We start from the raw sequence: 15,792 nt of genomic DNA on the forward strand, positions 1-15,792 counted from the left end.
TACTCTGACCTCTCTGACTTCTGAGCATGTTTCTGTTTGCCGTGCTCAAACTTATTTGTGACTCTGTGACTCTTTGTCTTCCTGATGACCTTAATTGCAGGTAGTACTGTGCCTGTCTCCTGTTGGCAGCACTCTGCGTGTCAGAGCCCGTCGATTCCCGGCCCTTGTCAACTGCACAACAATTGACTGGTTTCATCCTTGGACAGCTGAAGCTCTGCAGTCAGTCAGTTACAGGTTCATCCAGGAGATTGAAGGCATTGAGGTCAGGCATTTCATTTTGTGTACCTATTTCATGTACATATTTACAAGACACAGTGTTTTGCCTTGGTTTGGTTATGAGCCCCGATGGTCCAGGCTGGTTTAAACTGCAATGAAGATTGTCTAATTATTGCTGTGCAGCTGAATTAACTTTTCCATAGATCCTTCATCATTTGTTCACTGCTGAGGTACAGACAAATTGCTCAACACATGCCTGGAGACTCGCAGTGAGCGCAGGCATGTCATTGTTTTCCATCATAGCAGTGGAACGATCACAACCCAGAGTCATTTATGTTAATGAGAGAAGACTGATTAAGCACATAACGACCCTCCAAAGGTGGCCCAGCTGTCACGACCACGAAGTCTTATCACACATGTGAACATGTGCCAGATTAGTGCTTCCCATTGATTGTGTGAGTAGATCTGCTGTTTATGTGCAGAAACATTTTTTGCCATTGTAGTAGCAAGTATTGTATTATCAGTGGTAAGAATGTTGTAGCAGCCACAACTTTAGCTCCTACGTCAAGTAAAAGTAGAGCTGGGTAATGATTAAAATGGCAAAATTTGTAAAATATTATTCAAGCATTGAAGTAGGAAAATGGCTGTCATAACTAAGAGAACGACAGAAGGAAAGAATAATGAAACATGTAAGTTATACAGAGTTGTGGGTGCTTTGGACATGGTTTTAATTTGAATGAGTGAGCGTCTTACAAATATTTTAAAAAAGCTGAAACAAACCAACTTATGAGACATTATATCTAAAGTCATTAGGGACTGTTTATCTTGTTTAAAAGGCAGGAGCACAAGAAATGAAGCAATCATTTATTTAAAGTTAGAAATACGCGGCCTGCTAATAGATGTTATACAAGGCCAATCAATGAGCTTCCTCGCATCTTAACGCAACCCAGCATGCTTTGTCAAAATGCATTATGTCAGGTCTTAATTAATAATGATTTTTTGGTGCCTGTTGGATCTCTGATCATTAACAATGGCTTTTTGTGAGTTATGGTTAGGTTTGATCTTCATATTCTCTGCTCATTTGTTTTAGCTCTAATTGATTGCTAACTGTGTGATTAATAGAAGCTGTGTGTCTTTGCGCTCCACGTGATGAATACCTAGTTGAAAAGTAGCACCACATCTGGTGTGGACAGTGTTTAGAAAGTTGGAGGCCTCCAGATATAATGTAAACGGTGTGCATGTTTTACAAGCAGCATGTCAGTGCTCTAAACACATTATTTTCACAGAGGTTTCAAAGCATAATCATTCCAGCTAGCTGCACCTAAATTTTAGATTGAGTAAGTCAGGGCCAGCCAAGTAAGATGGCAGAATTTGTAGATGAATTCAAAGTTTATGAAGATAATATTTCAGTGCCCATCAGGTTGGGGATGTTAAACTGCACTTTATCCAGCTCACCCCGTTCTCCCCTCTTCGCACTTGTCTGCTTATTTTTATAGCCTGCAGTCCAGGAATCCATCAGTCTTTTCATGGCCCATGTTCACACCAGTGTCAACCAGGCAAGTGAAAAATACCTACAAAATGAGAAGAGGTACAATTACACCACCCCCAGGAGCTTTCTCCAGCAAATCACACTGTACAGAAACCTTCTGGAGAAAAGCCGGGCTCAGCTTCAGCATCAGATGAACCGGCTTGAAAATGGCCTTCAGAAGCTCCAAAGCACTGCTGCGCAGGTGTATATCTTCCTTCTTTGCTTAGGGGATCTCATCTTAGACTCTGAAGAACATTGTTGACTTATTTTGGATTTTTTAAAATGTGTTGCATATGGAGTTATACATGTTCATGGTAATTATCTCTTTCAGGTTGAAGATCTAAAAGCCAAGCTAGCATCACAAGAAGCTGAGCTGACTGTGAAAAATGACAATACTGAGGCTATAATAGTAAAGATTGGACTGCAGAGTGAGAAGGTTAGCAAGAAGAGAGAGGCCGCAGATGTGGAAGCACAAAAGGTTAGACAATGGCATGTTAGGTTTCTTTTTATTCACTGTTTTGGCATTACACATTACACACTACACCATGTTATACAATACATAGAACATCTTAAAATTTTATTTTTTATGGTTGCTTTTGAACAGGTTGCTGCCATGCAGGCAGAAATTGCTTTAAAACAGAGAGACTGTGAAAGTGACTTAGCCAAGGCAGAGCCATCCCTGGCAGCTGCAGTAGAAGCACTAAACACCCTCAACAAGGTGCATCATTTCTACAAACTATATAAAATGTTTTGAAATGCGAATGACTTCTGACAGTGTTATTATAAATATATTTTTGGTTATTTTATAGGTGAATCTTACCGAACTGAAAGCTTTTCCGAACCCTCCAGCAGCGGTAATCAATGTTGCAGCAGCTGTAATGGTCTTGCTGGCCCCCCACGGTCGCGTGCCTAAGGATCGGAGCTGGAAGGCGGCGCGGGCCTTCATGGGCAAGGTTAAACTGTCATCATGTCAATCACATCGGCTTGATTAATGCCAGTCTAATCTGTGAGAGGGCCCTGACATTGCCCTGCCCAGCATCTTTTCAAAGCTCACATTACAGCTGGATGCTGCTATGAATATGCTCACCCACTGGTGGAGCAAGTGTCGACCTGCTCTAACCTCTTGCTGCTGTTATTGCAAGTGTGACTATAAAACCACGTCATACAAGCACACATACACACTCAGCACAGACACATTGTGTGATGGGAACAATTCAGAAAGAGGAAATTGCTTTATATTTTTTTGAATTGGTGTATTGGTTAATGTTAAATTACATCCAGCTAACATTATCATGGCAGCTTTAGCTCTAACAACATATGACAATCTAAGCTCTGCCTGGCTGAAAAAAATAACTTATTAACAAATCTGTTGTAATGTTTTAGCCGCCTGACAGTGGTAAACACTTGAAAAATACTTCTCATGAAAGGAATTTAAACTTTAGCAGTGTGTTTTACCCTGGCTCATACTCTAGCAGTTAAATTGCTTTGGTCTTTGAACTAATTGAAGTAACAGAGTGACAAATTCACCTGCAACCATCAAGTCTTTATTTTCACTTCTGAGAAGCTAAATGCGATGTGTTATTTAGATTACACTCACACTGGAACTTGAGCTTAGTCACATAATTACTAAGTATGAATATAAGGAACTTTATTGCACCTATTTGATATATTTCCACCACAAGCTGTGTAAAAATGTCCCTCCCCCCTCCCAATTCCCACCTTTTTAAAAATATTTTTATTGAATAAAGTCAGCAGCAGACAAAAGTGGGACTATTACTATACTTGTATGAGGTATATTTGTATGTAAAATATTTCATTCAGGGAAAATTTACACACATTACAAATTAAACAAATCAATGTGCATTTTGTTTGTGAATAATTATAATTACCCACACAGAATCAAACAATTAATGGCAAATAAAAACTTTGATTACTTGAATATCTTAATATATAAACTGCACTGATTCACATAATCTGACAGAGTATTTCCTGTCTGTGTCTTTATGTCTGTTAGGTGGATGATTTCCTGCAAGCACTGGTGTCGTATGACAAAGAGCACATCCCTGAGTCCTGTCTGACTGTGGTGAAGCATCAGTATCTAAGAAAACCCGACTTTCATCCAGAATTAGTCTGGACCAAATCCACAGCTGCAGCTGGTCTTTGTGCCTGGACTATTAATATTGTCAGATACTACGAGGTCTGACATCGTCTTTAAAGAAATTATATTTGCTATGAATACATTTTACACAGCTTTGAGGTATATTCATGAAGTATGCTTTATTATTTATTTACTTTTTTCAGATTTATTGTGAGGTTATTCCAAAAAGGCGTGCATTATCACAAGCTAATGCAGAACTAGAAACGGCAACAGCCAAACTGTTGGCAGTTCGAAAGAAATTGGCAGTGAGTGCAATGTTATTATATTTAAGTTAATTAGCCTACAAGCTAAATTCTGGTAATGGTGTTTGATTTGCATGGTTTCCCTTTGTCTCTCTAGGATCTTGATGCCAGCCTCCAGAGCCTAACAGCTCAGTTTGAGAGGGCTACAGCTGAAAAAATCTGCTGTCAAGAGGAGGTGGCGCGAACCATCCAGACCATCGAGCTGGCCAACCGACTAGTTAAAGGCTTAGTGGTAAACAATGGGAGATGGAAGAGTTCTGTGCTGTCACCGGGGCTGACCTGGCATAAAATTAATTGTCAATTTGCTCGGGGTGCTGGTAACTGCATCAGTAATCTGGACTAGAAGTTGCAATTTCCTGGCAAGGTATCCTAACAGTTGTATGAGCAGATCAGACAAAGGGAGATGTTACAGCCCAGTCCAGCAGGATACTGGGAACATGTGAGACAGGTAGAGAGGGCTGGACCACAGAAACGCATGGCTGAGCTGGGCAACTGGCACACTGAGCAGTTTCCAACACTGAGAAGTGAATAGAGATACTGTAGCCAATGCATATCTGCACTCCTTTTACTTTGTTGGAGTTGTAAAAGATAATCTATTTTATTGCTGCATTTTAACAGACTGCCAAATGGAAATTGTGGCCCATGAATCTATACATCCTGTAAATATTAAATGCTTCATATTTTCAATTAACTAATTAATTATATTCAACTCTTTTCCGCTGCTGTACATGCTTTTTTTTCTTTTTCTGAGAATCCTTATGAGTGTTAATGTGGAATAACAGATGGTCATTTCAGTGGCTATTTCGCAAGTTCGACTTTCCTTTTTCAGAAAATAAATGCGCTTTGCATGGAACAACTTGGCTTTTAAGCATATCAAGATAAATGTTTTGTCTTTATGGCATTGACCTGGAAGCAATAGTGTACAGACTAATAAATCAGGCCGTCTATATTTAATCATTAACTTACCTCAAAGCCTCAACAGCTGTTGGAAATTAACAATGTCTCACCCCAGACTGAGTGATATTCCAAGCGATCCATAATACATTAGAGTAAAATTATAGTGATTTTTAACTGTCTGAGAATTTATTATATGACATATTCTGGATCCACGGCCCCTTGTAAGAAAATGCCACGCATGATTAATTGCTATAGGCTGTCACAGTTGTAGTATTGAAGGTTTAAATAAATGCTAAAATGATGCTGAGGAAATATTCAGCCAAAATTAGTAATCAGCTATAAGCGATTGTCAGCTATGCGCTTTAATAATTGCATTATCAAGGTACAAATACTGTGTTTAGATTTTGATGAAATACAGATTTGCACTGTTGCGGACATGAAGCACTACCGTAGCAGCAGCCTCCTTCTGTATATTTTTAACACGATATTGAAGCCTGATCTTAAATGTGTTGCAGTCAGAGCGGGAGCGCTGGTCCCAGGCGATTGTCCAGTATGAAGAACAAAGAGAAACCCTGTGTGGTGACATCCTTCTCACTTCAGCCTTTGTCTCTTACATGGGTTACTTTACCGGCCAGTATCGTGTGGAGCTTTTAAGAAATGCTTGGATTCCTTTTCTTCAGTCTCAGAAGGCAAGAACTGCCTTGGAAAGTACTTAAGACTTGTTGTATGTAACAAAATTACTTTATTGGCTTGAGTCTGTGAGCTGAAGTACACTTCCACTTGAGCTTGAACTGCAGTGACATCAGTTCTCTGTTTTTGTTCCAGGTCTCTGTGCCCCTGACAGACGGCCTGGATCCAGTCCTCATGCTTACAGATGATGCCACCGTAGCTGCCTGGCATAACCAGGGCTTGCCAAACGATAGGATGTCGACTGAAAATGCAGCCATCCTGACCACCAGTGAGCGTTGGCCACTAATCATCGACCCGCAGCAGCAGGGCGTCAAGTGGATCAGAAAGCGACTTGGGCCAGGGCTGAGAGTGGTGCGACTGGAACAGAAAGGGTGAGAAGGAAAAGAGCCTAGTTTGTTTTTCCACTGAGTTTTATGTAGTAAAAAAAAAAAAAAAAAGTACAAATACAGGATTTTTTTTTCTGCAATTCTTTTTTTTAAAATTATTTTATCTATTTATTGTGCAGGTATCTGGATGTGATCGAACAAGCTCTTGTCTGTGGTGAACCGGTGTTGATAGAAAACCTGCCAGAAAAAATAGACCCAGTCCTGGAGCCTCTGCTGGGAAGAAGAACTATTAAAAAAGGAAGGTCGGTGCTGAAACATTTTTTGGGAAACACGACATATAAAATAAGTGAAATTAATTCATTTTTATAGTCTGCGTTTATACATAAGTCGATATGTCCACAATTTGTCCCAGCTTGTCTGTGGCATTGGACAATAGGTGCAGATTTGTCAGATGATTGAACCTCACCGGGCTTGGAAACCCCAGGAAGACATGACTAAATGCATTATTATTGCCCCGCTCTTTAGATTATAAATGAATTTGGGACACGTGTTTTAAATCCCTGAGGTCAACGTATTGATTGGTCCTTCAAGATGGGTGATAGATGTATATTTGTGTGTTTATATTCTTGAGGTGTGATGAATATTGAACAGCTGAGCTTCAGTGTAAAAGCTGAATTGAGGGCTGTTATGGTTATGTATAAGGACTCCTGTTTCCCACTAAACACCAGCATATAACACAGTGAATTCAGCTGTTCTCCATCATTATAGACCCACAAAAGCAGTTAGTAATTCACAATTCTGGCAGTAGATTTTACTGTATTCCTTCTAACCAAGATTACTAACCAGTTTAATAATTGCTAAGGTAACAGTTTGTATCTGAATTATCTTTACCAGTGGTGTAACAATACATGGCTTTTCCACTAAAGTTCTTTCACTTTTACCATCACCCATCAAGCTTGATGTATATACAGTATGAAAATAATTGGTTAATTCTCATATCTGATTTCAAGCTAACTTCAAAAACATTAATTGCTGCTGCATAATGTCTTCCACTTTATTAATACAACACCTTCCAACAAAATAGCTGCAACATAGCTGCTCTGTAAGTAGCAGTTACCCAATTACCCTCAAATAGATAAAAAATACAGTAAATTCCATAAACTGGGTAACCAACAGCATAAATAGAAAATACCACATATTGATGTTCTGCTTTGATTTCCTCCTCTGAAATGTTTACATCTTTCTTGCTCTGATCCATTTGTGACCATTAATATCGAGCTTCCTGTTGGATGTTCATTAAGCTTCTTTTGAAGTCCTGTCCGTCCAGACGTAACAATTCATCATACTAAATCTGATTATAAGTTTATCCCTTGTAGATGACCCACACACTTGTTTCTGTCGATGATTAATTCAACCTGCTGGGGCAGCCATGATGGATCTGGTAGGGCTCCACAGCTGAAGTTCATTAATAATTGGAATGTTGCAGAGTGTGAAGTAATGAATACTAATTATTCCTTTCATGGCTGACGGAAGACTACAAGCCAATCCATCAGCAAGGACTTTAATTTGGTGGAGTAATGGTTCTATCAATAGTACATTAATTCTGGCTTGTGAAGATATAGAGTTGAACCATACCTAGGCCATGAGGAACTCGTGCCATAAAAACTGGGGCCTCGCCTGACACCCGAGGGGTAATTAGCGATAAATGAAAAGCCACCAGGTTCGTCAAGCCAGTGCTAATTTAATTGAAATGCAGGAATAGATAAGGATTAGTTGGCATTGGGATCATTTTTCATATTTTTTCAAGAGTATTTGAAGAAAAACATCAGCATTTGGAACGAGACAAAAGTTGCGATCTTGGATAGTTTAAAATGTCAAACCTGACTTTCAGGATGCAGAGTTTGCAGGGACTCAGTTCAGATGGAGTTCTCGTGGTGCTTATAAAACTGCCTGCACTGTCATTTATAAAAGACTTTAAAATAAGTAACGTTTTTAAATGCTGCATGCAATCAGTATTGTTTCTTTTTGTCACAAAGACAAGAATATAAAACAATGTAGAGAATGTTTTATTTTTCATAATGTATAGCAGATAGAAAAAGGTGTATTTTTAACATTAATATTTTAGTTACAATCAGACAATTTTGTCTAGTGTGTCTCTACAGCCTCTAAAATGATGTCTTTGTTTCTTTGATTTCAAGGTGCACGTACTGTCCTTCATCTTCACACAACATATCTCATAAACCAGTGAAGTTTAAAGGAGCTCCCAAAAAGTTTTAAAGTCAACCTGATTCAAAATGGCCACTACAGCTAATCCACCTTAACAAACATCAAAATTGTTATAATGGAGTCAGCTTACAGATACTGAACTTAAATTTGGTGTGGTAGTAGCTGAGAGTCATCCCCAATGCATACTTTAAGTGCTAACAGATGGTGCAAGATTTTTGTTTTAGTCTTTGGTATGCAAGGTATTGGACGATATGCATTTCTTCAAATAATCCAACTTTCATTTATTCTGCGAACGTCATTTCGTAGACAACAGAATTCAGTTAATAAAGTGTCTTTTTTAATTTCTAATTTAAAAAATACTTCCTGTTGCGTAGGTACATTCTTATTGGGGGCAAGGAGTGTGAATATAAAAGTGGCTTTCAGCTCATTCTTCACACCAAGCTGGCCAATCCACATTTCCCTCCGGAGCTCCAGGCCCAGACCACCCTCATAAACTTCATCGTGACTCCTGTGGGCCTGGAGGAGCAGCTGCTGGGACAAGTAGTGTCCAAAGAGAGGCCTGACCTGGAGGCTCTGAAGGTACATTTTGTCCGCATCGAGAGTTTTTTTTTTTACCATTATACCAAATGGGAAATCTAGAAATGTGAATTTCTCTTTACAAAGATGCAGCTGACCACACAGCAGAACCACTTCAAGATTGAGCTGAAGAGGTTTGAAGATGACCTGCTGAGTCATCTTTCTGCAGCCTGTGGTAATTTTCTGAGTGATAATTCTCTGGTGGAGCAGCTTGAAAACACCAAGAGCATGGCCGCTCACATACAATGCAAGGTAAGGTAAATGGCCTGTTTTTTTTAAATTTTTTATTTTTTTTAAACTTAGTCACTCAGGTGTTATTGAATGTCATACAGCTGCAAGTGCCTCATTTTATTGCATTAGCTGTAAATGATGTGTAGTTAGGAATATGTGTAATGTGGGGGGTTTTGGAGCATGACTGAGGGCCTAATAGCTCATTTTGTGCAATTGGAACGCACAGGTGGTGGAGGCCAGAGAGAACGAGACAAAGATCAACGAGGCTCGAGAGCTATACCGCCCAGCAGCTGAGAGAGCGTCGCTCCTCTTTTTTATCATCAATGACCTCAACAAGATTAACCCCATGTACCAGTTTTCACTCGAGGTGAAACTTTCACATCCAACGTTTCATACATTAATACAATTTCTGTCAAATTTTCCATTTAACATTGTTCTTTTATTTTATTTTTTAGGCAGAATGCTATGTACAAATAAGCGTAAATGCATTAAGCAAAAGTATATATTCTGTATTCACTTTTGGGTTGTGAATTCAATGCAACTTGGAGTGCTGCACCTTATCGGCATGTCCTTTTTTTGGCTGTTTTTCAGGCCTTTAATTCAGTGTTTAACAAAGCAATGGAGCATGCAGAATGGGACGAGGATGTGAGGACCAGAGTGCAAACCCTCACTGAGGCCATCACCTATTCTGTATTCCTGTACACCAGCCAGGGCCTGTTTGAGAGAGACAAGTTAACCTTCTTGTCACACACGGCCTTCCAGGTGAGGGACTGAGGTCCGCCTCAAAGGTGGGGCCTGCTGTCATTCTCATCAATCAAAGTACTTTTCTGCCCCCACATTAACTTCAATTAAAAGCAGTCAGCAATACCATACGCTGCTATTGATTACCTCTCACACCCTGCTCCACGGCTGCTGTTCAGACAGTTGGTTCTGACAGGAGGGTTGGTTCTTATGGCATAATGCAATTATCTGTCACTGGGCCAACTGTTGTCTTGGTAAGAATTTTTTAACTTTGAAGGCTGTCCTTCACGTGGCTGTTTCACACTTACTGCCACTTATTCAGCCCATATTAATTAACCCTGTTAGGGAATTATTTTTTGATGTTTCCAGGTCATTATTAAGAAAAAAATATATAAATAAGATATAGATTACAACAACATACTCTTGGTCCGTCCCCTTAGATCCTGCTCAACCAGGACCTTATAGATCCCCAGGAATTTCACTACCTTCTGCATTTCCCAGTGGAGGCTGTGAGAGTTAGCGCCGTGCCTTTCCTCTCTCCACACACCTGGGGGGCCATTAAGGTACAGAGCAATACCTGTAATCCCTGCAGGGGACACATTTTTCTGAATGCCCCCATTTCACTGCAAAGTAGGGTAATAATAGTGCCTTTCACGTTGATGTAGGCAATTTCTGCCGTAGAAGACTTCAGTGGACTCGACAAAGACGTTGAGAGCTCACCGAAGCGCTGGAGGAAGATTGTTGAGTCCAGCTGTCCTGAAAATGAAAGGCTTCCTCAGGACTGGAAGAATAAGAGTTCTCTGCAGAAGCTCATAATCCTGAGAGCACTGCGACCTGACAGAATGACTTACGCGCTAAAGTAAAAAAAGTCACCAAAGTGAATTTGGATTTTTAACAACTATGCATCATTTACTTTATTTTTAATTTTTTTTTCTTTGTAGAAAGTTTGTGGAAGAAAGCTTGGGAACCAAATATGTGGAGACTGTCAGGTTGGAGTTTGACAAGCTGTATGAGGACAGTGGTCCCTCAACCCCCATGTTCTTCATCCTCTCACCCGGAGTGAATCCTCTCCAAGATGTTGAGAAACTCGGTACTGCAATTGTTATTTGTTACTTGCATATCTTGCATTATTTCCTTTGATTTAGTATTCAAAATTTTATTTGCATTCAGGTTTAAAGCTGGGATTTTCCATTGACCAGGGGACTTTGCACAATGTGTCCCTGGGCCAGGGACAGGAGGAAGTAGCTGAGAGGGTTCTCACACTTGCCTCCAAGCAGGGACACTGGGTAATTTTACAGGTAGAGAATTTTATTACTCGCTGAGGAGGTTACTGTCGTGACTCTGGGCTGTGCTTGGAGCTTCCCAGTACCTGTAATGATATTATCTCATCCCGCGAGCAAGGGAAATAAACTCAATTTGGTTCAATAAAAGCCCTAATTGGCTAGATCAGCTCCATAAATGGCTCCTTTAGGGAGAAGTGTGCAGCTAAGTGAATCAGTGAGGGTTTTCTTACTATTTCAGAGCACAGAGAACCTATTCTTCCTTATAGAACAGAAACAACTGATGAGAGCAATGTCTCCTTTACCTGAAATGATGCTGTAAGCTGCCTGATATGTTTGTTTTTCAGAATGTACACCTTGTGGCTCACTGGCTGCCCTCATTGGACGTCCTTCTGGAAACAGCAGCAGTGGACAGTCACCCCAGGTATAGGGTTTTCATCACTGGAGAGCCGATGCAGAGCCCTGAGCAGCTTGTCATCCCTCGAAGCTTGCTAGAGAATGCCATCAAAATCACAAATGAGCCACCCTCTGGCATGAATCCCAGTTTGCATGCTGCCCTCAACAACTTCAATCAGGTGTGGAGAAAATGCCAAACTTTTCCAGAAACTGCTGTTATGAGTTAACTTGCTTTCACTGAAATCTGCGCATTGCCTTCCTATTTATCAGGACACCCTGGATACGTGCTGCAGGGAACAAGAGTTCAACTCCATGTTGTTCTCCCTCTGTTTCTTTCACGCCTGTGTAACAGAGCGCCGTAAATTTGGTCCCCAGGGGTGGAACCACTACTACCCCTTCAACGCAGGAGACCTCACCATCTCAGCCAACGTGTTGTACAACCACCTGGAGGCCAACACCAAAGTAGGTTTTTTTTTTTACTGCATCATAAATTCACATTTTTATTTTAACAAAACTTTTAATTTGTTTTGCCACAACCTTCTAAGCTAATCAAATTTGGAATAATAACGGTATTTGCGGTGACATTGATGCCAAACGGGACTGCTGAATTACGGAGCACTGTCTCCAATTATTGTTTGAAAAATCTTTTGTTGCAGCGTTTCTTATGAAAAATGTTCATTACCACCTTTTTTTTTTCTTCTTCTTCTTCAAATTCCCTACAACTATTAGCGCAGCCTATAATTTAGCTTTATTTCACAAAGACAAAAAAATCCATTCTTTCAGAGATGCACCTCTCACAACTCCTAATGCGTTTCTTTTGGAACTCCCATTACTCCGGTCATAACCAATTACATCTCCCAGATATTCTGCCCTCCAAAAACGAATGTCCTTCATTACGTTAACCAAACAGTAACCTGTATGTGCGTATACAGAGAATTCATTAGGAGGGCAATGAAGCGTTATCCTAAATGTAATTACATGCAGCCAATGTGACAGTTCACAACGCTACATAAGTGATCACTGCAATTAGAGCTGATGAAGGAAGCAATTTGCAAAACAATACAGGTACAAATGATAGTGAACCCACAGCTTTTGTAATTTGTTATGAATCACAGGTTCTTTTCTTCCTCCTTCACGCTCCCGGATCATAATCTCCCGCTGTGGGAAAGACTTTTCTGTCATACACTGGATCAGTTTGTGTACAGAGAGATAATTTTGTTATATTTATCTACTGCTATTACTATCAGGGGGTTTACTTAAAACGTGAACATGTAGTTGGTCTTTAGAGTTTCAAAGAAGAAGTTACAATTAGAAGAGTAAAGAAATGAATGTAAACAACCTTTTAATCAATGTAAAGTTTCAGATATTCCCACTTTCTTGGTTTTCCAATGTGATAAAAGTCTACAAATCCTGCTTTAAGTCCACGCAGGTGCCTTGGGAGGACCTGTGCTACCTTTTTGGAGAGATCATGTACGGAGGACACATTACTGACGACTGGGACAGAAGACTGTGTAAGACGTATCTGCAAGAATTCATGCATCCAAAAATGGTAAGAGAGTGATAATGATGCCTTGTGGAAATAATTCATTTGCTTCCAGTGTTTGTCCAGTTTTATGTTCCAAAGAAATTGTTGCACTTGATTGGTTTGGACAGTACAAATGTTCGGTTTGTTAAGAACTTTAATTCATTTATTTAAATGACTTTTGAGCATTGTCATGTTGATCTATTCAGTGCCAAAGTGTAAGGATTTATGAGCCTCTTTTTGAAGTTCTTTGTGTTGTTGGTAAGGTAAATGGCGCCCTCTTGGGATGTGAAACTAAACTGCAGCTTTGATGGTTTTCCATTCACTCGATGTTAAGTTATCTTACTTTACGGTGCTGCATGACACTCCATAACAAGCATTAGTTGGTATTCTTGTCAAGCTGATGATTCACAAGTAATTACTTCTTTATTTTGAAAACAAAGATATGTGATTAATTTAATCAAACAGGAATAACTGGATTTTGCACAACACAAGTTTTCTTTAAGTTTCTCTTCATTAATCTTAATTGTACTGTTATCTGTTTTTTTTTATATATTTCTAGTTTGAAGCTGAGCTCTTTCTGTGTCCGGGGTTCCTTGCTCCGCCCTTCTCGGACTACAACGGTTATCACGCTTATATTGACGAGCATCTCCCCGCTGAGAACCCAACTTTGTTCGGCCTCCATCCAAACGCCGAGCTCGAGTGTCTTACTGTCACCTCGGAAAACCTCTTCAGGACTCTGCTGGAGCTGGAGCTGCAGCCGCAGGACTCAGCCCGAGGAGACGATGTGGCTCAGAGCACAGAGGAGAAGGTGTGGAGGATCAGAAGGAAGCTTTTCCTGAAAGAAGCTGCTGAGAATAAATATACATAAATATATATATAACTCATACCTGAGCAGCTTTGTTGTATTCGACAGGTTGTGTCCATAATCGAAGACATCCTGGAGAAGCTTCCAGAAGAATATAATGTAGCAGAGATGATGACCAAGACGACAGACCGAAGCCCCTACACGTTAGTGTGCTTTCAGGAGTGTGAACGCATGAATGTTCTTCTAGCAGAAATAAGGAGGTCCCTCGATGAGCTGCATCTTGGCTTGAAGGTACAGTTCACTCTGACTGTGTAGCTTTGTACATAAACATTAACATCTTGTCGTAACAAAGTTTTATTTTTCTTTTTTTACAGGGAGAACTCACCATTTCCTCCAGTATGGAGACTCTACAGTCTGCAGTATTCAGTGATTTTGTCCCCGATTCCTGGGCTCGACTGGCTTATCCCTCCACTAAAACACTAACCCAGTGGTAACTTTTTAATTTGTCTTCTTTCTTTTTCAAACCAAGCAGCTTTTATTATGTATCTCTTATTATGCTAGTTAACACGTGTTGCCATTAAAATGTTGCATTGCTGTTGAAGTAACATTTACATTACAGGCTGAGTGATCTGATGTGCAGCTGTCACGAGCTGGACACTTGGACTCAAGACTTTGTCCTGCCTGCAGTTGTTTGGCTCTCAGGGCTTTTCAACCCTCAGTCTTTCCTCACTGGTGAGAATCCAGTCTGCGAGCAAGATGATGACTTTAAACCAGGAAAACCAGAAATATTAACCTGCAGAGTCGCATTTTACAGCTGTGCTGCAAAGTATTGCTCGCAAGAACCAGTGGCCGCTGGACAGGATGACTCTGACTGTGGACGTAACGAAGAAGATGAAAGACGACTTTGGACATCCTCCAAGAGAGGGGGCCTACATCCACGGACTCTTCATGGAAGGTTGGAATCGATTAGCCCGAAAGTCCCTGCAGTGCGCGCTGACTAATTATATTTGTATATCTTTGACAAGTAGTTTACTGCTTATTAACATGTCCTGTGTTCTCTCAGGAGCGCGTTGGGACACTCAGTCTGGCGTTATGGCCGAAGCGGTCTTGAGAGACTTGACCCCTTCCATGCCGGTGCTGTTTGTTAGAGCTGTGCCCGCAGAGGAGCAGGAGCTGAAAAACACTTATAGGTGCCCGGTGTACCGCACTAAGCAGCGAGGGCCCACGAACGTGTGGGCTTTCCACCTCCGGACCAAACAGTCGCCAACTAAGTGGGTGGTGGCTGGAGTTGCATTGCTGTTGTCTGTGTGAGACTGCAAGGAAGTTGTTGCTGTTTGGATATTTTTAATATCTAACAGCAGTACTTTGGAGACAGTGTTGAAAAACTACATCTCTATCCAGTATTAGATTATGCATATCATATAGATTAGCTTTTATAAAGTTTAATTATAATTAATTACTTTTTTAAAAATTGTCATTGGAGTGTGTAAATGTATTTTATATCATGAAATATGTTAGTACAGATATTATTTCAGCCAGTGTTGGAGCTGTTGTGCGTCTCCCTCGAGTCTGGCCGTGATTTGTTGGGCGCCCATGTCTCCATTTTAGACCATGTAATTTTGGATAGGGAGCATATTTTATTGGAAGGTCAAGAATAAAAAAAAAAAAAAAAGCTCTCAGGCTGCCCTCTGCAAACTGAATGATACACAATGCTGTCTGGAGGCTTCCCGGACCGAATTCCCAGGAGATGATGTGCATGCCTGCTATTGACTTTTAAATGAGGTGCGTTTGACATTGACCTTTTGTACGGCAGAGGCAGAATACTAACAGACTAGTGTAATTCATTCAGCCGGGCCTGTTGGAAAAACCTATTCAAAGACACTGATAGCTTTGTATGAGAAAGCAACACATTAGATTACCCATCCTTTATCTGTCTCCCCTCTCTGTTAGCATCT

At 40.4% G+C, this 15,792-nt stretch overlaps 1 protein-coding gene across 1 annotated transcript in view; it reads left to right on the forward strand.

The window, feature by feature from the left end:
• LOC108241906 (dynein heavy chain 11, axonemal) overlaps nt 1-15,524 on the forward strand; it is a 37,287-nt gene extending 21,763 nt beyond the window's left edge. Inside the window, exons 55-82 of the mRNA XM_017426394.3 lie at nt 101-262; nt 1,713-1,946; nt 2,076-2,222; nt 2,349-2,462; nt 2,554-2,697; nt 3,759-3,941; nt 4,046-4,147; nt 4,242-4,376; nt 5,557-5,730; nt 5,867-6,102; nt 6,237-6,359; nt 8,658-8,862; nt 8,947-9,111; nt 9,317-9,457; nt 9,682-9,852; nt 10,272-10,394; nt 10,497-10,690; nt 10,773-10,921; nt 11,002-11,129; nt 11,459-11,686; nt 11,778-11,969; nt 12,928-13,056; nt 13,592-13,840; nt 13,946-14,128; nt 14,212-14,327; nt 14,457-14,569; nt 14,652-14,792; nt 14,901-15,524. Coding sequence (XP_017281883.1) covers nt 101-262; nt 1,713-1,946; nt 2,076-2,222; nt 2,349-2,462; nt 2,554-2,697; nt 3,759-3,941; nt 4,046-4,147; nt 4,242-4,376; nt 5,557-5,730; nt 5,867-6,102; nt 6,237-6,359; nt 8,658-8,862; nt 8,947-9,111; nt 9,317-9,457; nt 9,682-9,852; nt 10,272-10,394; nt 10,497-10,690; nt 10,773-10,921; nt 11,002-11,129; nt 11,459-11,686; nt 11,778-11,969; nt 12,928-13,056; nt 13,592-13,840; nt 13,946-14,128; nt 14,212-14,327; nt 14,457-14,569; nt 14,652-14,792; nt 14,901-15,148 — 4,629 coding nt within the window. The 3' untranslated portion in view covers nt 15,149-15,524. The remainder of the gene's footprint in view (nt 1-100; nt 263-1,712; nt 1,947-2,075; nt 2,223-2,348; nt 2,463-2,553; nt 2,698-3,758; nt 3,942-4,045; nt 4,148-4,241; nt 4,377-5,556; nt 5,731-5,866; nt 6,103-6,236; nt 6,360-8,657; nt 8,863-8,946; nt 9,112-9,316; nt 9,458-9,681; nt 9,853-10,271; nt 10,395-10,496; nt 10,691-10,772; nt 10,922-11,001; nt 11,130-11,458; nt 11,687-11,777; nt 11,970-12,927; nt 13,057-13,591; nt 13,841-13,945; nt 14,129-14,211; nt 14,328-14,456; nt 14,570-14,651; nt 14,793-14,900) is intronic.
• Nucleotides 15,525-15,792: the final 268 nt, after the last annotated feature.

The sequence above is a fragment of the Kryptolebias marmoratus genome, linkage group LG16 (assembly GCF_001649575.2).
Source record: "Kryptolebias marmoratus isolate JLee-2015 linkage group LG16, ASM164957v2, whole genome shotgun sequence".
NCBI classification, from domain to species: domain Eukaryota; kingdom Metazoa; phylum Chordata; class Actinopteri; order Cyprinodontiformes; family Rivulidae; genus Kryptolebias; species Kryptolebias marmoratus.